Here is a 27,358-nt window from a genome sequence, read left to right as displayed (position 1 = left end):
TCATGCTTGGCACGGAGAGCAACGAGATCATTCATGTGAGATATGCAGCCAGCGCACTCATCCTCACTAGATTTCTCCCTAGCACAAGCCAGCTCAGCCCTAAGCTTTCTACGCTCTCTAGCTGCTTCCTTAAGCAGCCTCTTCTGGTTGTCGAGAGCTGCGTACAACTCCCTAACCTCAGTATCAAGGAGGTCAATGGTGGAGTTTACCTCTGAATCACTCTCGGATCTAGGAGAAGAGTCGACGTGTGTCGGTGTAGCATGTTCACCCGAAGACGCACGAGCATCATTTGCTTCACCCGCCATGGTGCAGAAGCCCTTGCGCCGACCGGCCACCAAGCAAAGGCCGATGAAGCCGGTGTTATCCTTGTCCCGCTTCTTCTTCTTCTTCTTCTTCTTGTCATCGTCGTCAGAGGTCGGTGAAGAAGAGCGGTCGGTGTCGGAGCTCTTGTCGAGGTCGCAAAGCTACGCCAGGAAGGCCTTCTCCCGCTTCTTGGCCTTGTACTGGAAGCGTTTCTTGAGCGATTCCTTGTCGAAGCGTCCTCCCCGGTCACGACTGCGGTGCTTGTGGTGCCGACGCTCCTTGTTGGAGCCTCCCTCGTCGCGGTAGCGGTGGCGGTAGTAGTCGGGATTGTTGTTCTGGCCACCGCCGGACTTCTTGGGGGCACTCGGCGATGAAGTGGTTCGGATCGCCACAGTGGTAGCACCCGGGGTTCTTCCGCCTCTGCCGATTGTGGTAGACACGCTGGAACTTGCTGATGAGAAGGCACAAGTCGTCGTCGCCCAGCGTGTCTAGCTGCTCATCTGTAACAGAGGGCAGAGAGGCAAGAGAAAAGCCAAGAGCAGAGTTAGCGTTAGAGCTCGATCCACCTGGGCCAGTCACAAGAGCGATGCTCTTGGAAGGAGGGGCACCATTGAGTTTGGCTCGTGTCTGGTTATCCACCTCCGTGGCCTTGAGCTTGCTGAAAAGCTCATTCACGGTCAGAGTCTCATAGCCTGCAGACTCGATGATCGTGTTCACCTTGAGATCCCACACAGAGCGGTCAAGTGCGTAGAGAAACTTGAGGGCCTTCTCATGCTCTGTGTACTCAAGGGCATCAGCAGATCTGTTCGCATTGACTTTGTTCGCAATCTATTGAAACCGACTGAACATGTCGCCAATGCTCTCACCCAGCCATTGTGTGAAATTCTCATATTCACGCCGGTGAGTCTCGAACAGTCTGGCCTTGACCTGAGGTGTGCCCTCGTGGTAGTTCTCAAGACACGTCCAAACCTTGTGGGCTTCCTGAAAACCCTAGACGCGTGAGAACTCCGCACGAGAAACACCAGCGAACAAGGCATTGATAGCCTTGGCGTTGGCCTCGTGCTCGGACACCTGAAGAGGTGAGGTCCGAACGGCAAGCCCCTCGTAAGCCTGGTTCTTGGTGATCTCCCAAACCTCGGCTCCCATGCTTTGCAAGAAGGCTCGCATACGCACCTTCCAATAAGCATAGTCCTCGCCGCCGTGGATTCGCAAGTCGCCGAGGACGATTCCATCGTCATGGAAGATGCCGACGTCGACACCACCGTCATGAAATAAGCCAATTTTACCTCTAGGTCTATTTGTGCTCTTTCGCTTTGCTGGCTCGACATATACGAATGGAAATACGCCAATTTTACCATCAAACGTGCAATTTCCATTCTCATCGAATCTAGGCCTAGTAACCACAGTTAGAAACATAACCTTCTCTATGAAGTTCTTGCTTTTAACCTCCCTATGAGGTCTTTCTTCATTGTTGGCGAGATAGTACTTCTGGTTGTGCCTTGTACGATAGAACCACTTTTCATCGATGTACACGATATTGTACATTGAGTTGAATAGAAGATTGTATCTTAACATGGTGTGCCTTGTACGATAGAACCACTTTTCATCGATGTACACGATATTGTACATTGAGTTGAATAGAAGATTTTATCTTAACATGGACAAACAATACCTACAAATTGAAACAATGTTAGCTTCATTCATTTACAGTAATTATAGAAATTACAGGCTGCAAATGGTACCTAACGAGCTTTATTGTTCTCATCGGTCAATGAAAACTTAAGGTCATTTGTGTGCCGACGGAAATAACCTTCCCTAAAATGGTTATGAAGTGTGCTCTTCTTCACACCCAATGCATGTGCAAGATCACGGAAGGTAGTGCGCTCCCTCAAAGGCAATTTTTTTATAGCTTGTGGATCAATTTCTATCCTTTTGCGACCACAATTAATTGTTAATAAGTTTATTTATAACACCTTTTATGCCACCATAATCCTGTCCATTGCGCCATACACTCTGCACAAGTTGTACAGGCACACCAAATTTCCGTGCAACCGCCTTAGACACTCCACGGTGCAGCACAGGAGGATCTGTCTTCGCTAAAAAACTCAAGATAGATGGCGATCTTCAAATCATCGGAATAGAACCTCCGCTTTTTAGCATTAGAACCTGCATGTTTAGGAAAAGAAATTAAAATAGATGCGCAAAAATAAATTAGACGTGCAGGAAGTAACCATGAAAGTTTAGAAAACATTTGAGCTACTGTTTCAGTTGAACCATGAAAAAACAGTGAGTCAGTGACCATGCAGAGTACAGCACCAAGCAAACATGACATGCAGGAGCTACTTCGGCATGCAGATATAAAAAAAAAGCTACTGCGGCATGCAGCTACAGTGCCATGCAGAGTGCAACATTATTGCTACAGGGCCATGCATGCTGAGTTACATGCGCAGGAATCAAATTAGATGTGCATGAACATCCAGATTAACATTTGGCCTTCTGTTTCAATCCATGAATTAGATGTGCAGAAATTAACATTTGAAAATACAGTTACCCTGAATTCCTCCACCATTAGCACCTCCTCCATCACTTGCCATGACTACAGGTACATCTGTCAAAATCACAAAAGAGCATTAAAAAAACAATCTACACAGTGCCATGCAGCTACAGTACCATGAAGGACAGAGAAGCTAATGCCATGAACTTACCCTGGTTTCTTACGTTACGTGAGCCTCCTCCACCATGTGCCGGAGCTATAGGTACATAATGCCAATCTCCTTCATAATCTGAGCTCTCATCTAGCTCATTTGCATCGGCAGGATCACCATGTCCTCCTTCAGTCCCCTCTCCTTGTTCATCTCCATCTGGTATTTGTTGGCACAACAAACAAATCAGAACACACAAATCAAATGAACCAAAGCAGATGAGCTCACACTCACCGTCATCTCCATTGTCATGCCACACAAAGTCGTAGTCGAGCTCATGGGCAGGGCCATCCCACTCCTGAATGCCATCCCAATTGATGACGCCGGGATCAGAGGACGGATGAAAGGAGGCGGGCTCTATGTTTTCATCCAAATGTGCAACTCATGGCTCTAGGTTTACATCTGATTCATCAGGTGGTGGCTCTTGGTTCAGGTCGTGGCATGCTGAGGCCATGGATTGGAGAGCTGATGATGAACGAAGCACTGAAGAGCTTGAGGGCCAGGGCGGGGTATAAATAGGGCAGGGATCAGAGAAGGGATGAAAGGAGGCGGTATAGTCCGAAAATTTCAACCTTGATTGATGATTTGGCGTCCATGAAAATTTGATTGGAACTCAGTTGATGAAAGGATGGGCACGTGAAGTTTCAGAAGGGAGGGAGACGGTGCGCGCGTGAAACAAAAACCGAGAGTCTGGCGGCATGTGGAGATGGCGGGCGGATTTTGGAAACGCGGAGAGACGAGGCATACAGAGAAGGCAGGGAGGGAGATGCCGAGACGGTGCACGCGTGGAGGGGATGACCCGGGCAGAATTTAACTGGAGGGAGAAACGGCACTGTTAAACGAGAAGACTAGCGCGATCAATGCGTGTGGCCGCGGGAGGGGGATACGAAGCGCCTACCTGGGTACACGAACGGAGATCAATGCTTGTCTCCGGGTTACTCCCTCCATCTATTTTTCTAAGGCGTATGAGGAAAATCAGTTTTTCTAGGTATGTAAGGCGCAGCCCCTCGTAACGCCCCCATCGACCTTGGAACTCAGGCGCCCACCCCCTCGGTAACCCAAGTAATTAAGCCGCGTTGATTATTGTATCGGTCCCACGTGAATACAAACCGGCAACACGATTAGTACATCACTTCATCGACGTTCTGTTCAACCAGTTTCATCCGCACCTTTCCTTTGCTTCCGACGGCAAGCACCGAGGTTAGTGGAGGCATGGATGAATGGAGCGGCTGCAGCGGCAGCGAGAAGAAACCCATTGCCATGGAGGACGGCGAGGAGAAGCTGCCCGCTGCCATGGAGGACGGCGAGGAGAAGCTGCGCGCTGCCGTGGATGACTGCGATGAGAAGCTGCGCGCTGCCATGGAGGACAGCGAGGAGAAGCTGCCCACCGCCGTGAAGGACGGCGCAAGGAGTTGCAGGTTCCCATGGATTTTGTTCCTGTTGATTTTTCAGTTTCGCGTGGAGGCAGTTAATGGCGACGGGAACGAAGGGACAGTGTGCATGGCTACATGCAGAACTCACGCTACATGCAGAACTCAGTAAACGCTGGCGCAAGGCCCAACAGCTGCCTTGGTCTCTGCAGTAGGCTCGCATACGCCTTAGAAAAATAGATGGAGGGAGTAGCTTCTTAGAGCAGTTCTAACCTTCCAACTCAGCTAATTTCCATAGCATTAAATATATTGTCATGTAAGCAAAAAGTTGAGGTGACAACAAAATTAATGAGGAAAGAAGATAAAATATGAAACAATAATATTTCATGCAAGAAATCATGTCTACACGAAAACGAAGACAAAAAGAGAGAGGATTGGAGATAAATAGGAGAGAGAGAAAATATGATTGGATATCAATTTATTTTGAAGAAACTATCCATTAGATGTATAATTTTTATGAGTAGTGTCTATATGATATGGCAAGTATTGTTATTTCTTGGGTTGGGACCGACATTAGATGCATATCATACGTGGAAGGAGTATTATGGATTGATTGTGAGGTGAACATTGATCCGTTCACATGTATTCAGACGCTACCTTGGGGCTCGCACTTGACCAGATTAATGTGTTCACACATATTTGCACGTTTTCTATGTCCGGCTCATTTATGGTCTTGTCAGGGAGGGCCCGCATGCTTGTTTTGCTTAATCTTCCCCTGGACCTGGACATAGTTGCCCTACTAGTTGAATACCCCGCGTTGCTGCTGGATTTGTGGACAAAAATATTGAAGTTGAGTGTATTGAAAAGATAGAGATATGAAGTTGTAGTCAATTTTAGCATTGGAGATATATGGCATGGTTGTATATAAGATATGATTAAATACTAAAATTGAAGTACATATAAAAAATTCAAGTTGATGAAACTGATAAAAAGAGGAATCGTAATTGATATGGTAAGATCGCTATAATTTTATTCTAAGAGAAAATGGAAAAAATCTGCATCATTTTGTGAAGTGATTCGACTTTGTATCGACTCTTTGGCTAAGCGAAATTTATGCAAATATTTTTTTTAAATGAAATGTGAGGAATGCAGTTGTGTGTGAAATGTTGATAATTGGAAATATAGTTGTACAAATATAGTTGTATCAAATAGTAAAATATTAAGGAGGAACCAAACATAGTGTCAATATCAGAACATAATGAATGAATGTGTAACATTGAATAGAAGAGACCTGGAACAATACTTCACGGTGCTCTTCCTGCATGCCACAGTGATGCAAGACAAAATTTAAGAGTAGCAAAACAGCGAGGGAAGGCAAGGAGCTACCAGAACCGAATGGAATAATGGAGTCGAGAGTGTGTGTAACACTACGATGGCTTCGACTAAGCAAAATATATAGAGCGTTGGGTTCTACAGATCATGAGAAGTGGAAGGGGTGGTGGTGGTAGTGTATTGTTAGATAGAGAGACTTAAGGAAATGACAGCTTGGATGATCAAGTTACAAACATGAGAGAAATGAAGAAACATAGTAAGGTGGATGAAGGAGTGCTTCTTCCATTGTTGGTGGCTCAATGGGGATTGAGAGAAATATAAATTAACATTTTCTAGTGGGATGCATCAATCTTAGAAGACAGAAATACCATAGGAGACTAATTATTTTTTTTAACATTTCCTAGTGGGATGTATCAATTTTAAAAGACAGAAATACAATAGGAGACTAATTATTTTTTTTTTGAAACAAATGTGGATTTATTTATTAATATTAGATAGACTAATATTTAATTGATAAATGAAAATAATGTTCATGAGATAATAATAAAAGAAAATAAAGGGAGGGGATTTAACATATGTATGTTGCATAGAGTAATATTTAATTGATAAATAAAAAATTTGGCTGTTGGGCTTCTTCTTTATTTATACTTTTGATGAACCGCAACATATTGAAAAACATGACTGAGAGAAATAGAAATTATGACACTTAGTGGGTTGATGACATAGCAACATGGCACTTAGTGGAATGATGACGTGGTAGCACAAGGATTGAGAGAAATACAATTATGACACTTAGTGGGTTGCATCTATATAGAATATATAGATAGGTCTGACAAATTTTTTTAAGTTCAAAAATTGAACTACACTGCAGTAACCTTCATTGGTTTAATTATATATTTTTCAGATTTTTGTTCTACTAATAATCAATTTAGAGTTGTTCAAAAATTACTGCTGGGTATGCTTTGCTTTTAATTTAAAGTTGGAAAAGGTTCTTATCTTCAACACAAGGTAAAGGTTTAGTGTTTAGAATTTAGAGTTTTAGCATTTTAGTGTTTAGGGTTTATGATTTAGTGTTTAATATTTATGGTTTGGGGTTTGGAGCTTATGATTTATGATTTAGTGTTTAATATTTATGGTTTGGGGTTTGGAGCTTATGATTTAGGATTTAGAGTTAAGGGTTTATGTTTTGAGTCTTTTACGTGTATACCATTATGAAAGTTCATGGTTACATATATGCCACTAAAAAGTTCACTCGTACCTGTGTATCATCGCGTGAACTTTCTTTTACCTACGTACCATTTTTGCCGGAATGGACACTAACTGTGACTAACGGAGGTGCACAAAGACAATTTTACCCTTCTGCTTCTCTGCCTTATGGGCTGAACGGGGGAGTCTGCCTCTGCCTCCGCCTCGCCGCGGACGCCAATGCCGTCATGCTCTCCGCGCGGTACCGCCTCGCCCCGGAGCACCGCTTCCCCGCGGCGGTCGACGACGGCGCCGGGTTCCAGCTCTGGCTCCACGAACAGTCCACGAACCCCTCTGCCACCGAGACTTGCTGGCTCGCCGAGGCCGCCGACTTCGGCCGCGTGTTCGTCACCGGCGACTCGGGGGGCAATACCATAGCGCACCACCTCGCCGTGCGCGGTTGCTTGGCCGCGGCGGCGGCCACCAAGCGCGGCGAGCCCGCCGGCCCTGACAACATCGACCCGGTCACGGTCCGGGGCTACGTCCTCCTGATGTCGTTCTTCGGCGGTGTCCACCGGACGTGGTTGGAGGCCGCGTGCCCCGCGGAGGTGATCCTGAACATGGACCTGATCGACAGATTCTGGCGGCTGTCACTTCCGGCCGACGCCACCAGGGACCACCCGGCGGCGAACCCGTTCGGGCCGGGCAGCCCCGACCTCGCCGCGACGAACGTCCGGCCGGTCCTCGTGGTGGCCATCGGCCTCGACATGATACGCCACCACGCCGTCGACTATGCCGAGCGGCTCGCGGCGATGGGCAAGATGATGGAGCTCGCCGAGTCTCGCTGTTTCCATGTGGATCCCCTGCCTCATCTCGCTGCCCTCCTCACTCGCCACCGAGGCCTTGGATTTTTGGGCCGAGCTGGATTTGAACCAGCGTAGATATATTGTCAACGAATTTACAGTCCGTCCCCATACCTAGAGCCTCTCCAAGTCTCCTTCTCCCGTGCCTTCCCCCTTTCTTCTTCGTCCAGCCACCGTTAACAGAGCTCAAGCAACTCACCATCACTTGCCAAATCCACTCGATTCCCTCCGCGGATTACAAATCACCAGCACCCAAAGCTCACTCATCTCCCTAGCTCCCTCCCCAACCCCTCCATGGCGAGCTCAGACCACCGCCCTACCGGAATCGAAGATTCCCCAGTCGCCGGCCACCTGTACAACCCGAGCTCCGCCCTCAATAGCGAACTCCACCCTCCGGCCACCGTTTCGTCCACCCAACGAATCAAATCGGATGTAAGCAACCTCCTAAAGCTTGTGCTCTCCATGTTCCATCGCATTCGCATCATTTCCGCGCCCGTTCCCAAGCCATGCCGCCACCGCCATGCTGTCGTTCGTCGCGGGCCGCACGCGCGAGGCCTTGCGCCGTGCAGCTGGGCACACCGACTCCGTTTGGCCGCTGTGGAAAGGCCAGGCGCAGGTGCAGCCCGACTCCGCCGTGCCTCGATACCTCTTCCTTGCCGCCGGTGAGCACCCCCATCGCCGGAATTGCCGTTTCCCCAAGCCGTTCTCTGCTCTGAGTGCGACCAAGGGCCTTGCGCTCGAATAGAAGCTTTTCTAGGGGTGAGGGGCGGTGGGGCTGCGGCCGGCTGCGCAGCTCCCCGGTGCTGGACAGCGCCAGCGCCGGCATCCAGGTACAGTTCTGGGCGAGGACTAGCGTGGAGGAGCGGATGGGACCGACAGCGACCTCACGAAGGGACGAAGGGGTACACAAATGGAATCAGGGGTACAACGGAAATCTTTTAATTTCTAACAGTAGTTGGACGGAATGGCACCCACGTCAAATAAAGTTCACGCAATGGTACACAGGTGCGAGTGAACTTTTTAGTAGTATGTACGTAACCATAAACTTTTACAATGGTATATACGTAAAAGACTCTTATGTTTTAGGGGTGTTTAGGATTTAAGGTTCTTGGGTTTTTAGGGTTTAGGTTTAGGATTTTAGGGTACAGGGTTGCCAGGTTTAGTGTTTAGGATTTTAGGCTTTAGAGTTTTAGATTTAAGATCTAGAGTTTAGGGTTTATGATTTAGAGTTTAAGTGTTTAGGGTTTAGGGTTTTAGTTTTTAGGGTTTATGGTTTAGTGTTTATAGTTTAGGGTTTTAGAGTTTAATGTTTTAGTGTTTATGGTTTAGTGTTTATGATTTAGAGTTAAGGGTTTAAGATTTATAGTTTATGATTTTAGAAATGTCATGAAAGTTGATTCCATTAAAAGCGGATGATTCGTGACCTCGAGGCTTCTGCTGGAAGATTGACAGAGCTATTAGATTGGTACTAGTGGCTTCTACTGGATGCTTTGAGAGAGTAGGTAATAACTGCTCTAGGTCCCATATCACAGTAACTTTGACCAGCACTGGTAATGGCATCCACATGATGTTGCTTAGCTATTAAATGTCTTGGTGGCAAATGATGAGGACATTGCTGCATCGGACACGTACACGTTGAAGTCCGACTCGTCTACAACTTGGACTTCGTTTCCTTCTCGGATTCCAGAAACAGTCTGCACCAAAAACGACGCCACGGCCACATATGGAGTCTGTTTGAGGAGATCTTTACATGGTTAGAAAGATAATTTCATAACCTTTCCAACCTAACCAAATTCAGGTCCATAGCAGTTCGGAATCAACGGCAATACACGAAACAAGTCAACATCTAGAATCTATCAGGGTGCTGCGCCACCTCTTTTGGGCCAATGGCCCATGTATGGTGTCGGGCCTTCAGCTCATGTTGTGGGCGCCCCCCTGGTCTCCCCCAACTCTAGGTTGCTTGGTTCTTCCATAAACTCAGTAGCCGCCGCCGCTTAGACTTGGGTTTCGTTTAGATCAAGTTTTTCATCGAGAAACTATCTTCTTCATTGTAACTGTGACAACAAGTCCTTTTGCTGTGAATCAGGGCCCCCATTCTTGTTCTTTACCACTGTAGTGATTAGTCCTTTTGTGATTAGAGCTTAAACCCCACTTTGATTTTCGCTTCATACACATCTGCAATTTCAGATTGCGTGTTTATCCTTTCTTGCTTGTGTTCTTCGATTCACTTGCAGGAAAGCCTTCTTGGCGAGGTCAATTAAGTTGTGCTTGGTTGATAACCAACGGAGCGGTGGTATAACGGTTGCAGGCATCGAATTCGTGTCTGATTAGAAGTCGGATTGCCAACGTCGCATACTCCACCAATCAAATCTACCCTACCTCTCGGAAGATCGGGCCACATCTACATCAGCAAAGGTGAAAATGTGCTTTGCTTCACGAATCCTAAAACGACATAGCCAATCATGTGCGTCCCTGAAGGGGGTAGCTGCCCATGCGCACAAAAAATCCACGTTTCGGGGCTTCCGGTGTCATGCGGTGGCGGGCACCAACCACCGGGCGCTCGGGCACTTGAGCGCTCCAGGCATGCGGCCAGCGCTCACCTGCTGCGCCCGCACGAAGACGCACACACCAGTGGCGAAGCCAGCCCAGAAAATGACCTAGGGCGGAGTTCTACGATAAAATTTTTATACAGCCAAAGCAAGGCGTTGAAGCAAAATGCCTGGCTGCAGGCGCCCGCAGTGGCGGCGGCACAGGGATCCGCCGGCGCAGCCGACGGGTGCCGAGGTGGGGCTGTGGGCAGGATGGACGGACGTGGGGCGCCGTCGCGGCCGCCCGTCGTGCAACGACAGCGATGCGCCGGCGTGAGTGCCGGAGTAAGACTGCAGGCGGGGATGGATTGTGAACTGTCGAAATTGGTAGAGACGTCTGGTGGCAATAAGACACAATGCTAGGCTAGGGCGCTACGCTATATTGCTTAAGAGGCCGCAACCCACTCGACCGGGTAGCCCATGAGGGCACGAAGTCCTCTCCCCCAATGCCCCCAATGGCCCAATCTGAGTCTCACGACTCTCGGCAGCAGAGGACAATCATCCTCACGTTCGGCTGGTGTCGTCGTGCCATCATGAACCCCTGCCGGAGTTGAGAACGGAGAATATTGTCAGCACACACAAACCGGAGGAAACATCTACTACTATGGGCCGCCGCACCAGGAAGCCTAGTGGCCGTTTTAGCGACAGCGAATGGGTTCGCTAGATGTCAGATGTGCCTGCGTGCACGTATCGGACCCAGCCCGTGTAAACGCAAGAGAGTCGCTGATTAAATAATGAGTGCGTGCGAGGAGAAAATGTATCAAACAATTTGTATGAACTCTTACTCATTTCTTAAGTAGCATGTCCTTCGTAAGCTAATTTTATGTTCTCCTCTGTTCTTTCTATATTTTTCATATGTCAGATCCATCCTTCTTCTTCTTGTTTGACCCGTTATCTTTGATGTTAACAGATATGTTCGGGAGCTCACCTAGAGAGAGCTAGGGTGGCCGCCCTAGCTCACCCTAGTGGTGGTTCCGCCTCTGGCACACATGACCCAGGTGGAGGCACACAGGCCCACGTAGGGGTGGTAAAGGGTCTCAATTTTTGTCTAGATAATCTAAGGGCTGGGCTCTAAAAGAATCGGGCTCTAATTTTATTTAATTTTGAGCTAAAAAAATATTAAAGACCAAATAGGATTATGAAGAAGGCATTAGGACCATGGCCATTACCACCCCTAGGCCCACGACAGCAGACTGAGCGCGCAGAGCAGGCCGCTCGGCTCTCGGTCTGGCCAGTGCCAAGGGTGGTCCGTCAAGGTGCTAATGGTTTAGGATCCAAGCCTAAAACGCACCAAACTAGTTTTATTAAATATATTAACATAAATCACTCCAAACCAATCCATACCATGTAAAAACCAAACCAAACTACGCCATCTAAACCTGTTAGAAAGTTAGATTGAAATAAATACTTTATGCAAAACAATATAATTATATATACAAATTTAAGTTCGTTGATAACTGGATCCTAGAAATAAAATATTGCGTTCACACCATAAATTTTGTCAAAATTGACTGAAAATTATTAAAGATGACTTCATATGATTGACAGCTACTCTATACAAAGCAGTATAGTAACACATATATATGGGTCCCATGTCAAGAGCCGGAGCCTGAAAATAAAACCTCGGGTTCACATTATAAAATTTATCGAAATTGATTGAGATTTGTTAGAGATGACTCAGTATGACTGGTCGCTACTATATGCAAAACAGTGTGGCTAGAAATACATGTGGGCCCCACATCAAGAGCCGGACCCCAGAAATAAAACTTCACGTTCACACTATAAAATTATATCGAAATTGACTGAAATTTTTTTGAGACGACTCAGTATGACCGGCAGCTACTCTGTGTAAAACGATGTGGCTAGACTTACACATGGCCCCACACCAAGAGCTGGACCCCGAAAATGAAACCTCGCGTTCACACTATAAATTTTTATCGAAACTGACTGAAATTTGTTTGAAATGACACAGTATGACTGGTAGCTACTCTGTGCAAAACAGTGTAGCAAGACCTACACGTGGACCCTACGTTAAGAGAGCAGTCACTCGATGGTATTAATAACTCAAACCAAAGCAAACCGTTTCTCTCGTGAAACCAAATCAAACCGGATTGATTGCTAGAGAAACCATTTCCCACCAAATTGAAATGGACCTAATACAAAATCCAAACCACTACAACCGGTTTTAACCCAAACCATTAGCAGGTTGAGTGGTACGCAGCCCAAGAGGACTCTTGCGTTGCGGGTGGCAAGGTCAGCGGGCCAGTTACGTGGCCCCAAGGGCACGCAGCCCAAACAGCAAGCAGGCCGATCGGTGTTGCAGGTCAGAAAGCTGTTTAATGATGGATGAGTAGTGATTAGCTTGATGTTGTTTACAAATTGTTTTGAGCATTACTGTATTATACTTCCACATTGCTATGAGAATTTGCCTTGTCAAGTGAATCCTTTCTTTGGCGTTTTGATAAATTGTTGCTTCCGTTTTGCGTCGAGCATTTGCTAACCGTTTATAGGGTGAGCTCGTTACGAGTAGGTTTGTATCACCTTAGTGGTTAGAAGAGAGGCGTGTCAAGCTGAATACGAAATATAGGCCTTGTCCTCATGGAGGAGAATTTTTTAGTCTCGTTCGTCCCTCTCTGGTCATCCGTTCCGATCCCAAACTCTAGAGATCAACAGGTATGGCATCCACGCCACGGCCGCATTCTGTTCTAACTCGTTGGCAACCCAAAGGACTCAATTATTGACCAACCTATCAACTTCCGGAAATTGCGGAGTTGAATGACATCAGTAGACTGACCATGTAACAGCGGCATGGCAACCACCCAATGGTAGCTTATAAAATCCGAAGAAGAGAGTGATTTATGGACACTTGTGGTCTTGTGGATATATTATATCTAGTCTGCTAAATGTCTATGAGAAATGGGCTCTCACAGATGACAGCAGCGGGGGATGACTTCTGAATATCGCCTGCAAGCACGCACCCGCTTGGGAACCAAAAACTAGTTTGAGATGTCTCCGGCTGATTTCTGAAACGAGCTTTCCCATCATCAGTATTCAGTATTCACCATGCCACCTTGTCACCAGCAGTTAGAATGCATCGACTATTTAGCCTTGGCCTTTAGATACTTTCACATGTAGGCTGTTTATTATGGGTTGTCACTGAACATTATTGTTCCAGTGTATCAGCATCCCTGTAAAGTTGTATCACCTCCTTAGGGTTTATAAATTAGAATGGGTTCAATGTAAACCATCTTTAGAGACAAATTTAGCTTATTGTGAGCAGAGAACATAGCAGAGGTTATGCTAATTTCACCAGTTGGCTAATGCCTAGTACGCTTCTCTGGACATACATAGAGATCTTACATGATAGAATCAGTGAAATTATCTTTCAACAGGGTCTCCACAACTTGGGTACATTACAAAGAGGTCTTACATATCGAACTTGTAAAGCTGAAGAACACAATCACATCGAAGGTGAGCCACCAGTCATAGCATGGAGCAACCTTGGCACTGGGGGCATATCAGGCTCAGACAAACCCTCGAGAAACTTTACTACCTCAACCATTGTAGGACGATCAAATTCATTGTCCTGAATGCACCAACATGCAACTTTGCAGACCCTTTCAACCTGGTTGACATCACCAAGCACGTTTGCATCTACAAGGCTTCCAATGCCCCCATTGAGAAGCTTGTCCATGACTTGCACAGGAAAATATCTAGCATGATCATCATCAGTAAAAGACTTTTTACCCCAGTTCCTCCTTCCTGATATGATCTCCAGCAAAACCATCCCATAACTGTAAACATCAACTTTTGATGTAATATCTGTTCCACTAATCCATTCAGGAGCAAGATATCCAATAGTTCCTCGCATAGTAGTCACAACACGGCTAAAATCCCTCCCTAGAAACTTTGCCATCCCAAAATCAGCTATTTTTGGAGTGAAAGATGCATCAAGAAGTATGTTTTGTGGTTTGATATCACAGTGTATTATGCAGTCTCGACAGCTATGGTGCAAGTACGCTAGACCTCTGGCAACACCAAGAGCTATCTGATATCTGATGTTCCAATCCAAAACAGGACCATGGCTCTGGAATAAGTGGGCATCAAGGGAACGGTTTGGCATGTATTCATACACAAGTAGCCTCCTATCACCTTCACTACAAAACCCAATAAGTTTAACCAAATTGACATGCTGGATGATGCCTATTGAACTCACTTCAGACCTGAACTGCTTCTCTCCTTGCTGCGCACCATCTAGACATTTCACTGCTATGGCAACCGAGTCACTTAGGTGCCCCTTAAATACAGAACCAAAACCACCTACGCCTAACTTCTCTGAGAAATTTTTAGTTGCACGTTTCATATCAACATACCTGAATGCAGTGATCCCAATGCCACCCTGATCATTGTCCATTTGAGGACTAGACCGCTTCCTACTTCTCCAGATCACAAATAGAAATATGAATACTAAAGCTACAATGCTTACACCAACAGAGACACTGATGATCGTTCCATGTTTGTGACCTTTCCAACTTTGCACTTCTTTTGCAGCAAGACGAAGGTAGAGAATTTCTCCATTATCATCAGTAGCTACATTAATTAGTTCGTCGAGCCAAATAGAGCAACCACCTTGACCATAGGAATATGCAGTGCAAGAGCAATTACTCAAACAAAGTTCTGCACATGCTTTTGCGCTAGTAGCATTTTGTTTGCCTATGCCATTAGCAGACAGCCTAATGAATGGCACAGGATAAAATTTATCTGTCATACCTTTTGTACTTTTGTCACTGCCATTGCAACCCAATGGAGTATTTCTGATACACCCACCAGTTCTGTCCTCTAGTTCCCAATCGTCAGGAGATCTTATAGAGAAGCCCTTCATGCAGTAGCATAATGGATTTGCTTTATTAGAGCAGATTGCGAAAGCTCCACATACAGCATAGACATCACATTGAATTCTTGGAGAGTAGCTGAATGTGATCCAATCATGTTGGCCCCATATGCGCACCTTCCATTGACCAGAGACATCTAATAGAACCTGAAATATTGTGCTCTCATTCACCAAGGTGTAGGAGAAGTAAATCTCTTGGTCGTTGTTGACAAGCATATAATTGTTGAAAGTGCGATCTGACATCTCCGGTAACGAGTTGAAGTATTTGCCGTTCCACTCACCAGAAGACCAATATTCTGTAGATGATTTCCATGATAACCTCATGCTCTCATCAAGGGCTAGAGAATTGGAATAAATACCAGGTGCTTGGTCATTCAAATTCCTTCTTGAAACAAACCGGCGATTGAAACCGGTGACCTTGTTTCGGCCAAATTTTGCACCTGGTAGCAAGGTGTCAGTTGGATAGTCAAAGCTCTGCCAAAATATGTCCGAGGAATTGGAAGAACTCCGTAGAACAAGGTTTCCATTAGCCAACAATACAGCAACCGTGCTGTTGACTGTGATGTTGGCCTGGGTAGACCAAATGATGGTGTCCCGAGCTAAGATGACCAAGTTGTTGTCACCAGAGATCATGAGCTCCGGTGAAACGAGATTGGAAATTGGGTGTTCCCCGTTGGCACTCCACACAGGTGTCAGCTTGGGGACGTTGTGGAACCATATTCCAAGGTATGAGTTGAAAGTGTTGTTGGAGGGCTTGCTGCCCATCTGGAAAAAGCCAAGCGCGAACTTGCCGTTGCTAGAGACAAGCCTCTCGTCTCCAGCCAGCGAACGGCCGCGTGAGAGTGTGTCTGCTGCCGTAGCGCGTGAAGGGGCGTGCAGCGAGAAAAGAAACCCACAAAGGAGGAGGAGGAGGAGGAGGAGACGCATGACGACCATGGGAATTTGGGAACTGATCAAGAACGACGGGTTTTTGCTTGCTCGCAAGGTAGCGCAGTGGCAGCTAAGATGCTGGATGGCTCAGTTCACGGGACCGACGCTTTCTTTAAATAGAGAACGAAGTTGGTGGTGGTTAACATGTCCAACTCCCAGTTTTAGTTTTGTATTGCAGACGCACAGTCATCGCCTCATCGGTCGCTAGTGACTTCAGCAATTGGAGAAGATTGGCAAGCTCGATGCTAGTGGGGTGTAAAAAAGTGTTGTATATCCTTCACCGTCTCCGAAGGATTTTCCAGCGATCTCCGATCTTTGTCAAGTTTAATCCTGCAACGAAAAATGAGAAGAAAAATAATCCTGAACTCTTGAAGAGACCTCACCGCTGATAGAGACCTCACCGCTGATCGGAGGTTACTATCATGACATTGATGCATCCGAATGTCCAGCGTAACCTCCGGCTAGTGCACTTCGAAGGTGACAATCCCCAAGACCCCAACAGATAGCTAGTTTAATAACGGCTTCATGAAACACAGTGGTGGAAATTGCACGGCATCCATTTGCCCTGCGTGACCTGCAGATTCATACATTTACCTTGTAGCTCAGCATGCAGCCACTACTCATCACATCAATCATGTAGAATAGAAGCTACTGCGTAAACTTCACGTTGATGCGACCCTCGGCAATTTTTGGTGGGCACCTTTTTCTCTCACCGCAACTCGCAAAATTCTCATCCTTTGTACACGGTACAAACAGACGGGCATCACCGCAGAGTGAGACGGAGGTCGTTAATCATTTTCGTTCTGATAGCCAGTACTCTTAAAAGGTATTATAGGAAATTACGGAAACACAGTACAGAGCGCTCACATGAACACACGCATAAGCCCTTATCAATACAAGTATATACACCATACTATATATGTGAGCACTTAAACTTGCAAACATTCAGATTGGCAACGTTACTATACGCATTTTGCTATTGATGGGTATCACATGAGAATAGGGGCGAAACTGTTCATGCTAAAACGTGCCGTCACACGAGCACGTCACTTGCACCTCGTCGAGGGCTCCTTGTAGCACCTCCACGAGATCCGATCAGACTGGTTTGGTAGGCCGGTTAGACCGGTTTCGCCGGGTAGCCCGACGAAGGTCCAATGAACGCTCGCCCGGGAGGGACCCTGTCAGGGCAAGTGCACGCTGGATTGTCCTAGGCTCGGCAGGATATCTAGGGCGCCCCCTCACACCATGGAGACAGGAGACGAGAGACGAACAACACATAGGGTGGGAAAAGATTAGGGCAAAGAAAAAGGTAAAAAGGATAAAAATGTTTGATAGATTCGATTGGATTGGATTGCCCTTAATTGGCCGTTGACCATTTATATTTATAGGGAGGGATGGTCTTAACCCATTAGTAGTCGAAACCCTAATTAATTTCGTGTCAAAATTCAACTCTTAACCCGGACTGGGCAGTTCGGACCAGTCTGACCGCTCTTGCAAACCGGTCTGACCGGCCCGGGTCTGAGTCAATTCTTCCTGGAGTCATAAATCTCTCATCTGAAGTTCAAATCGGATGTTCCATATATGCATTTTGATCATCTCGATGAGAGCTACGCAATGGTTAAGTCAAATCCACATTCTAACAAAGTCACCTAGACCGGTCTGACCGGTCTATGCATACCGGTCAGACTGGTACACCAAGTCGTGCCAATTTTGGTCGTCAACATATGCCCCCCTGTTTTTTGGAAATGTTTGCATGCCAAAAAATAATCTTCTAAACCAAAATTGTCTAAGGACAATGATGAACAATACATCGGCCATATATGTTTCTCTATACTTGTTATGCATTCTAATGTTACCGAAATAAGACACTAGCAAGTAGAACATGTATGAAATTTGAACATCTGAACATATATTAAAAACAGAAATTTTGATATGGCCATTGTGGCCGATCATATGAATCATGACTCCTTGGTAAAGCATTAGAAGGGTGTTGATAATCATAACATATCAACCAAGGGCCATAACGAGACCATGGACTAGAATCGGTTATACCTTAATATGCACTCCACGGCACATGCATTGATGGAATAAACCATGAATACCAATGAGATGATCACCAATGATGTTGATTTTTCTTTGTTCGTGACGATGCATATTTCCCTCTTTGATTCCCTTCTAGTCGATTAATCTGTTTCCTCTCGGCTATCTTTTGATACTAGCGTAGTAGCTCCTCAAAGCTTGGTTTTTTCTTCGTCATAGTTTTGGGGCTGTTCCCAAAATTCTTAGATGGACCGGTCGGACCGGTTGCAGGACCGATCTGACCGGTCATTATAGATCTGGCACTTTGCTTTTTGCCTTGCCCCCAGCCGAACTTGATCTTTATTCAGCTATATTATTTGAAGCAAGATCGCTGTTGGGGACAATTTGATCAACAGAACAACCCGATGTTTCTTCAACGGTCGGCTTTTCTATATATTGTGTCAAATCTGAATTTTTACTTAATCTCTCATCTTTCTTGACACGATAGACTTGTTTAGTCACCTTGTACTTCTTTTTCTGTATGGACCGATTTTCTTTATCAAAACGGTCACTATGCATAAGTGGTGGCTCTTTAATTACCGACTCCCTATAGGTGATATAATCTGGATACCAATATCTAGGAAGCGACGGCATATATGAATTATAAAACCATGGTGGACAAGAATAAGGCATACTGAAATAAGTACCCCATGGCATATTCATAGGAGAACCATATGATGGAAACGACATCGATGTAGAAAAATTATTCCATTGCCGATTCCGATGATGGACTTGATATTTTGGAGTTTTCTTGAAATTTTTAGGCCGACTAGCATGTATGATATCTTTTGCTTTGAGGATTTAGTCGGAAGCTTTCCATTGGCATGCTTCGGATTTTCCTTTTGATGCTTTCCACGGCCTTTGGCTTCAACGGTTTTCCAAACACCAATCTCGGGTTTTTTGGGCTTAACCATCTTAGGTTTTGATTTATTTTGCAAACCCTAGATGAGCCGGTCAGACCGGTCGCGGCATAACCAGCACCTTTGCCTTTGTTTTGTTGTGCCCCAAGCGATGAAGAACTAGATACAATCACTATGTTCTCACTATGGGGTTTCAGGTTAACAACTTTAGCTTGAAACGGCCAAATTGTATTTTGACCAGCAACATCACAAGTTAGCAAATCTTTGCAAGGATTATTAGTCGGCTTCTTAACAGCCGACTTTTCGGGAACATGATTTGGATCTACCCTCTTCTTTTTATTAATCAGCTCATCCACAAAACTAAGCAAATCAGTTATGAATCTAGCCGTGGACTTACTGTGCTTTGGTAGATCGAACATCCTATACTCGTTGATGGCAAACATCTTCATCATGATGATGCCTTGCTCCGTTATTCGATAACAGTGAGTATGTATATTTATGTCGATGCCCTTGCATAGGTCTCCAGGTAATCCTTCAAGTGCTATCATGTCGCTGGAGTTTGAAAGATCGGCCATGGTAGCAAGATTCTCTTTCCCAGCAGAGTCGCCAAAAAGTGTGTTGACGCAAAAATGCGCCATCACACGAGCACGTCACGTGCACCTCGTCGAGGGATCTTTACAGCGCCTCCCCGAGATCCCGTCAGACCGGTTTGGTAGGCCGGTCAGACCGGTTTCACTGGGTAGCCCGACGAAGGTCCAATGAACGCTCGCTGTTGACATTTATTAGCGCAATCACTAGGAACGGGGGTGTCCCTAGCAACGGCGCCAGAAATGCCGTGTTGGTATGTCTTAACATTTACAAAAAGATCCAGAAGCGCACGGATATACCGTTGTAGCATTTCACTCGGAAGTATTCAGGGTATCGTTATTTATGTTTTCCCAAGGGATGGCGAGATTGTGTAAAGATATTTACTAGTTCCATAACCATGACATTTATGAAATAAGGTGAAGACTACTGACTATACAGGGGTAAGAGATAAATAAAGGATAATCAGGGGTAATGTGACACACAGAATAGCCAACTCTCAAGAATAAAGAATAAACAAGCACACCTAAGGTTAGTGGGAGCATAGGCACAGATTCCTAGTGTACTATTCATGTTAGCAGATAAGTTATGTTAGACACATGCTTAGAGCTGCAAGTGCCGGGAAATTAGGGACATTGGGGAGAATGACACGCACAAGAGAACATCCAGTCCGTTTCATCTTTGCATGAACTCTTACACGACACGCGAATGTCGGGGAGTACGTTAACCAAGAAGCAGCTTCCCGGCAGACCGAAAGGGTTGTCACCACCTGCGGCCTACCCCAGTTAAACCGTGGAGCACCGTCATATCCAAAGGATCCCGCATACCCGGATACTATGCCCGCATGTGAGGTCACTACCCTAGCACCCCCGGGGCCCCCACCATTCGGATGGACAGGTAAGATGCTAAGGTAAGCCAGAAAGCACAACGAACCGATATCCTTACCCAGATCATCTAGTCTAAGCAAGCAACTACTATAACTTGATAAAGCATAGATCAAGGTTAAGCATGCTACAAACATAGCAAGATAACCAAGAACGAACTCATTATGAATAGCATAATGAATGTCGGAATACAAAGCCATACCAGAGGCCGAGGATTGCTCGCCGACCCCGAGGACGATTGGATTCGCTAAAGAGATGAAGTACTAGCCTAGCTCCACTACCCTAAGGAGTACAAGTCACAAGAGAGTGTGTGAGAGAGAGGCCTTCAAGTGGTGTGTATTGTGAGAGTGGTGGGAGGCCCCTTATATAGCCCTTGAGGTCGGTTCCCGCCAAGCTTATACATGGAAACATTAATAACCGCCTTCAGGAGGATCAGATCAGACTTCCCGTCAAAATGCACCTGGACGGGAGCCAGGGCAGGTTCGGCCGAACCAAGGGTTCGGTTGGCCCCACCTTGGCGTCCCTGGCCACCATCTTTCTTCGTGTGTCTGCCTGGTGGGTCCTGATGTTGGTACGTCGGTGCCGGGGTCCAGTTGGTCGGTTTGGTCTGTCAGGCGGGACTCTTTTGCATGTGTTACACAGGACGCGATCTTCTGCGACTTTTGTCTTTGTATTCTTCGTGTTTTCTTCTTATTCCGGACTTGTGCTCCTGAAAACATAAATCATCGAAAACAACTGTGGAGCTAGGTTAGTGATACAAATATGCAAGTAAGAGGTATGGTTTTCCTTCTTTTATGAGTAAAGTTGACGGTCATATTTCACACTTAACGACCGTCAACAACACCGCCAAGCTAGCCTTTTGCTCGTCCCGAGCAAAACAAGGTGCTCGTTGTTGATCAGAAGTTGCTACGATGTTGAATTTCCAACTTATACTTAGGCACAACCAAATGCTTCTTACCTTGATTTTGAATAAGTTGGCTTTTGTTCTTACCTCTTACCTTACTCTTGTGGAGCTTATAGCTTCACCTCATCTTTGGCGGTTGAGAGTCAGAACGGTATCATAGAGTGCTTATATTTCTTTCTCTTTAGTTCAACCATCAATCTGGAGGTTTTGTAAAGTTTTTCAAAAGAAAATTATAAAGTTCCTCGAATGATCTCTCGGGTCGCCCAATGTGTATGATTCCTTACCAAGGCTTTTTATTGTGTCTTTCTCCCTCAACATATCTCTAATGGCTATTTTTGTGGAGCTGTAGGTATGGAGGATTTGAAGGCATACCTGCTTCTCAAATTTTGCTAAGTCGAAGACCGGATCCAAAGGAGAAATAAGTCATAAACTTTGATCAAGATGTGCAAGTGTGTGGATATTTTTGGTGGATGGTGTATGAACTCCTATGTATGCTCCATCTCTCTTTTTCTTTCTTTTTGGATAAGGGGCTATATTTTCTTTTCTCTCTCTTTTTTTTGACATGCCTAAGCATGTGCCATACCTTCTTTAGGTATGCATCTTTTCTTTTTCTCTCTTTTTTTTTGACATGCCGAAGCATGTGGCATACCTTCTTTGGGTATGCATCTTTTATTTTCTTTTTGCATAGCCTCATATCCTTGATATGTTTTTTGAGAGAGAGGTGCCATACATGGACTTGGAGTTTTATTTTGTGGATGGATGGATATTCACTTACTTCTAGTGTAGAAGCATAGCATGTGGTGGAAACGTGTACGTGATCTTAATCATGGGAGTATGAAATGAATCTCACTAAGGGTCACAAAAATTTGACAAAGCTCAATGAGATAGCAAGTTGCATATGTGGAAGGTTTTGCAATGAAAACAACATATGGCTTTGGATAGGAATTTCATATCATCGAGGAAGTTTATTATGTTTTTGTGTTTTCAAAAATTAAATACTCCAGATGTCAAGTATCACATAAGAGAAGATCATAGCAACTCTACTTAACCATATCATAGCTCACAACAACTTAGATTTGGATGATTCTTTTCACTACCCACAAGTTTCAAGTTTAAGGTTTGAACTTTTAAACCAACGAACCCCAAACTAGATAGAGCATAAAGTTGTAACTAAGCATATGAAGGAAATTAATAGAGCAACTATTCATCATCTCAACAAGGAAATCTTACACCATTCTTACTACACACATTAAAGGAAATATTTTTGGTGTTTTCTAAGTTTTGCAAATTTTTATTTGTTTTTAGTTATGCAAATTTTTATGGGTTTTATGATTTTGCAAATTTTATGGGTTTCATGCAAGGTTATAAAAGCAGTAACGAAAAATGATACAAGTTACCTCTCGTGGGGGTCCTCCCTCAAGCTAGCTTCAGGCTCACTACGGCTGATCGGGGTTGAAACCCGTCTAGCGGCAGTAAGCCCTCCACTCCTGTCGCTGCAACTGCAACTGCTCCATGTCGTGGAGTCTCTTGCCAGTGTGACGCTGTCATGCTTGGGATGTATCGATGTGTTAGTTCAGTGTCTCTTGGTTGTCGCTCTGCACCCGCAGCTCACCTAGCTGCTGGGTGATGGCATCGAAACCTCGGGACGAGGCCGTCCGTCTGATGAGGTTCGGGGCTCCGCTGGAGCTGGAACTGGTGGACCGGTAGCCCGGTGCCTGCCGTGCCCACTCCTCAGTGCTGGCACTGTGCCATGATGAACCACCAGCCTCATGTTGATATGAGTGTTGTGGCTGCTGAGGCGGTGGTGTCAGTTCTGCTTCCGTTCTGGTCCTGCTCCTTGTCATCCGGCCAGACAAACCAGAAGATCTGTGCCTATGACGTCCTTCTCGTGGAATGAGAGGGATGGTTAACGAATGGCAATTATACAAATGGAACTCTGCATTGGGTAGCGGAATCTCATTTGTAAAGCCCAAGTAAAAGAAGATCAAAGAGTCATTCGGGCCTTTCTTGAGTGTGTGACCATGTATCAAATAAGCCTCGTCGATATACGCACGGTCGCCCTCAATGAAAGGAATAGAATTCCCCTCTAAGGCACCGATACGTGTAGCGATATGAGTAATCAAAGAAGTGCACTCAATAGGACCTGTCATCTTGAAATTCGAAAGCCATTGCTTAACCAAAGCTTGTGCGGGGGAGATTTTGATCTTGTTGACCATGGCATAAAGAATGAGCAACTCATCATTGTGCACGGGTTGGACATCATCTCTAGGAAAGAGAGTAATGGTTAACCCTTTGTGCATCAAATGAAGAGTTGGATTATGAATATCGCCGCACCGAGGTGTAAACTTACCATGGACAACTTGACCCAAAATCTGGCCCCAAAATTCATGACCATTAAAACCGCGGCCAGCTTGCTCGAGAGAAATTGGCCAGCGTTTGTTGAAATCGAGGTGGCCGGCAAAAGTTTTCCAAGAAAGCAAATACTCTTTCCCGAAAAGTCGAAAATAAACCCCGTTTTCCACCTCCCGAAGAGTGCAAACAAATTGGATTGTGAGGAGTCGAGAACCATACTCCTCAACGGGAATGGAGTTATCCCATCCAATTGCATGCCAAACGTTAGAGAAGTCTTCGTACATACCTGTTTTGATGAGGAGATCCGGATCGAATGCTCGGGTGTGGACAAAGCTTCGGTTCTTGAGGATGGCGTAGCCTTGTCGTTAACGATCATCTCGCAAGTCAAGGTAAGGCGCATCTTCCGCATCAATCTCTATGACCTCGGCTTGCGGTTCGGCTTGCATCTCTTCGTATTGTTCTCCTTCCTCGTAGTCCATCGTGCTTGGTGTAGGTGTAGGTTCGGGTGTGTAGGAGCTTGAGCCACCCCCGATAACGGGATGAACTTCCACCCATCATCTTTTTGAATGCGCCGGAGACCTTCCGCCCAAAGCCTTTCATGATGGAACAAAACACGTGCAACTCAAAACGGGTTACGTTAGTGAAACCAAAATAATATCTTGAGCAAAAATCCAATGAAAACCCCAGAGCAAAGTTTGAGAGAGTTTGAGAGGGAGTGAGTGAATGAGAGTTGAGTGTGAGAGCTCAACGCCCACCTCTCGGCCTCTATTTAAAGAGAGAATGGCCGGGCACAACGGCTAGGAGCTGAGCACAACGGCTACTAGCCGTTGGAAAAAGGTGGCAGAGAGCCATTGCCAGGTGGGGTCGGCCGACCCTAGGGTTCGGCCGGCCCCCCTGTGGGCCCACTGGCTGACAGCCAGGGCCCAGGGGCTCCCTAACTGCTATAAGTTTTGAAATCTTGGGTGCCCGGTCAAACTTTGCTTCGGAAGATGTTCAAAATTATTTTTCATAGGATTTTCATGCTCGGAAATATTTTTGGATTTTTGTGGAAAATAGATAAAGTGCTAGAAAAGTTTCTAGCATGCATGAGTGTTTTGAAAATTCGAATATGCAATTGGGAAAAACCGAAAAAGTCGAGGAAAGCTGAATGGTGAAAAGTAAATATGAGATACGTACTGATTTACCTTCGGCAAGGGCTCGTCATTTAGAGTCTGACGAGCAGGACCTTTCTCCTGCCTTGATTACAATTGTTCAGTTTGTCCTGGAGAGTTAGACAAAGACGAACTCGTGACCTTACGCCACATCTTCTTGGCGCGTTTTTTCTTTGATCGTGTGGTCGTAGGTTCTTCTGGCTGGAGTTCTGGTGCACCCCAGAGTGGACTCCCGTCATGAGCCTACTGGAAAACGAACTTCTGCTCCTTCCTGTAGAGGAATTTAAAGAATATGTTGTCGACCCCGATGCGGAACTGGACTTCTCCAGATCCGACATCGATCCTAGCCTTCACACTACACAGGAAAGGGCGTCCGAGAATAAGTTCTAGTCCCAAGTCCCCATCCATGTTGAGGACGACAAAGTCGGCGAGGATGAAGCAGTTCCGGATTCGTACGTAGATGTTTTCGACTATCCCTTCAGGATGTCGGACTATGAAATCTGCAAGTTGTCCGAACATACGGGTCTGGGAAAGAGCAGGATACTGTAATTGTTCAAAGATTACCTTGGGCATGATGTTTATGCTTGACCTAAGGTCGCAGAGAGCCCGTCTATAGGATTGGTCGAAGGTGGAACAGCTGATCATGGGCACCCCTAGATCTCCATGTAGTTTCACTGTCAGCCCGCCCCACGCATTCATCCTTGGGTGCGTGGTTCTCTTGCATGGTTAGTTCGAGAAGTCTGCTGGGGAAGGTTACCCCACCCGGTAGACACCATATTTGCAGTTTCAACGGGAGATTCGGGTTGCCCTGGAATCTTCCCGGTCTCAGAGACAGGAACAACAACTGCGATTTGAGCCAGTTGTGTTTCTATCATTTTGTTGAAACTTAGTTGGTTTTTTAGTGCAGAAGAAAGAGTTTCAACTTTTGTATTTATACTTTCCAAAATTTTATCATTGGCCCCAAGCTTTTTGTTTAAAGATTCATTTATTTTAGCTTGGCCAAAAACAAGGTCTCTTAAGGAGGGTTGGTTCGAATTGAAATTTGAATTAAAATTTGAGTTGAAATTGTTATCTCCTCCTTGGAATGGTGGGCATGCTTGACCCCACCATGGCCTCCTTGTGGACGGAACCCGGTGTTGTTGTTGTTGATGTAGGCTGCGTCTTCACGGGTTTCGGGGTAGTCATTCCCCGAGTGTCCACCGTCACCACAGACCTCGCACGTTAAGTACGATTTCATGGCATGGACGGGAACAAGCACTTGCTGCCAATTCCCTTCATCGAATTTCTTCAGTAGGAGGTCTAGCTTTGCGGCGATCATGTCCGTCTCCTTGACGTATGCATTCCGCCTTTGGTTCTAGGCTGGGAACGCTCCTCGTTCCAGCCCTGGTTGGAGACCATCTTTTCAATTAAGGCCGTAGCCTTGGCAATTGTTAGGTCTAGATAGGCTCCTCCAGCAGCAACATCAAGATGGACTCTTGATGTTGTTGTTAGCCCATTGTAGAAACTTTGGAGCACAAGCCACTCGTCCATCCCATGATGAGAATAGACGAGTATGTATTCTTGGAGTCTTTCCCAAGCTTCTGGGATGGATTCCATCCCTGTCTGTTGGAAACTTGAAATTCTTCCATGTAGGGCATTTGTCTTACCCAACGGAAAGAATTTAGCGAGGAACGCTGTGGAACACTTGTCCCACGTGCTAACGACTTCCTTGTTCTGATAAAACCATGTTTCGCCTTCCCTAGGAGGGATAAGGTAAACATGCGGAGCCTGATGGCGTCAGTCGTAACGCCCCATATGGTTATGGTCTTGCATAACTCCAGAAAGTTCTGGAGATGGGCGTTGGCGTCGTCATTTGGCTTGCCACAGAATGGGCTAGCCTGCACCATGTTTATGAGGCTGGACTTCAGCTCAAAGTCACGCCCCCAACATCAACATTGGGTCCAGTTGTCACATTGGGAGCTGAGGGGATGGAGAAGTCGCGGAGAGTCTTCTCAGCCATGGGTTCGGTGATTGTTGATGGTGTTTGGGAAGCTGGCTTGCTTGTCGACTGCAAAAGCAGAGGAGAGACGACGCGAGGTCGGACCCTTCTCACGAGCTTCTCGGGATTTTCAACGAAGTTTGTCGGCAAGGAGAAACCAGACATACACTAACCTGTTTTCATCCAATCAGGAGAAAACAAAAAGATAAACACATTAGTCTGTATAAGCAGTAGCTACCTCTTACTCATATTGCCATATTTATGTGCTTAGTAAAATTTATACACCTAGTGCCATCCCCGGCAACGGCGCCAGAAATGCTTGTTGACATTTCTTAGCGCAATCACTAGGAACAGAGGTGTCCCTAGCAACGGCGTTAGAAATGCCGTGTTGGTATGTTTTA

At 45.8% G+C, this 27,358-nt stretch overlaps 2 protein-coding genes and 1 non-coding gene across 3 annotated transcripts; 2 read left to right on the top strand and 1 right to left on the bottom strand.

Moving 5' to 3' along the window:
* Window positions 1-4,217: 4,217 nt before the first annotated feature.
* On the top strand, window positions 4,218-7,833 carry LOC120681110 (probable carboxylesterase 15). The gene is made up of 2 exons (XM_039962648.1): window positions 4,218-4,423; window positions 7,053-7,833. Exons 1-2 carry the CDS (start codon window positions 4,218-4,220, stop codon window positions 7,831-7,833), a joined length of 987 nt encoding a protein of 328 aa, XP_039818582.1.
* Window positions 7,834-13,707: 5,874 nt separating this feature from the next.
* On the bottom strand, window positions 13,708-16,233 carry LOC120680656 (G-type lectin S-receptor-like serine/threonine-protein kinase At2g19130). Its single transcript, XM_039962172.1, has one exon. It carries the CDS (start codon window positions 16,168-16,170, stop codon window positions 13,804-13,806), a length of 2,367 nt encoding a protein of 788 aa, XP_039818106.1. The 5' UTR covers window positions 16,171-16,233; the 3' UTR covers window positions 13,708-13,803.
* Window positions 16,234-26,507: 10,274 nt separating this feature from the next.
* Window positions 26,508-26,614, top strand: LOC120684121. Its single transcript, XR_005679104.1, has one exon. It is a non-coding gene; the product is annotated as a small nucleolar RNA R71 (small nucleolar RNA).
* The last annotated feature ends 744 nt before the right edge of the window (window positions 26,615-27,358 follow it).

Source organism: Panicum virgatum, chromosome 7N (genome assembly GCF_016808335.1).
Source record: "Panicum virgatum strain AP13 chromosome 7N, P.virgatum_v5, whole genome shotgun sequence".
NCBI lineage: Eukaryota > Viridiplantae > Streptophyta > Magnoliopsida > Poales > Poaceae > Panicum > Panicum virgatum.
This window is presented reverse-complemented; position numbering and strand designations above follow the sequence as displayed.

Excerpts from the sequence above, each read along its gene's own strand:
- LOC120681110 (XM_039962648.1), top strand. The coding sequence starts at position 4,218 with ATGGATGAATGGAGCGGCTGCAGCGGCAGCGAGAAGAAACCCATTGCC. Across the intron at positions 4,424-7,052 it reads GACGGCGCAAGGAGTTGCAG|ACAATTTTACCCTTCTGCTT; the intron begins GTTCCCATGGAT and ends AGGTGCACAAAG.
- LOC120680656 (XM_039962172.1), bottom strand. The coding sequence starts at position 16,170 with ATGGTCGTCATGCGTCTCCTCCTCCTCCTCCTCCTCCTTTGTGGGTTT.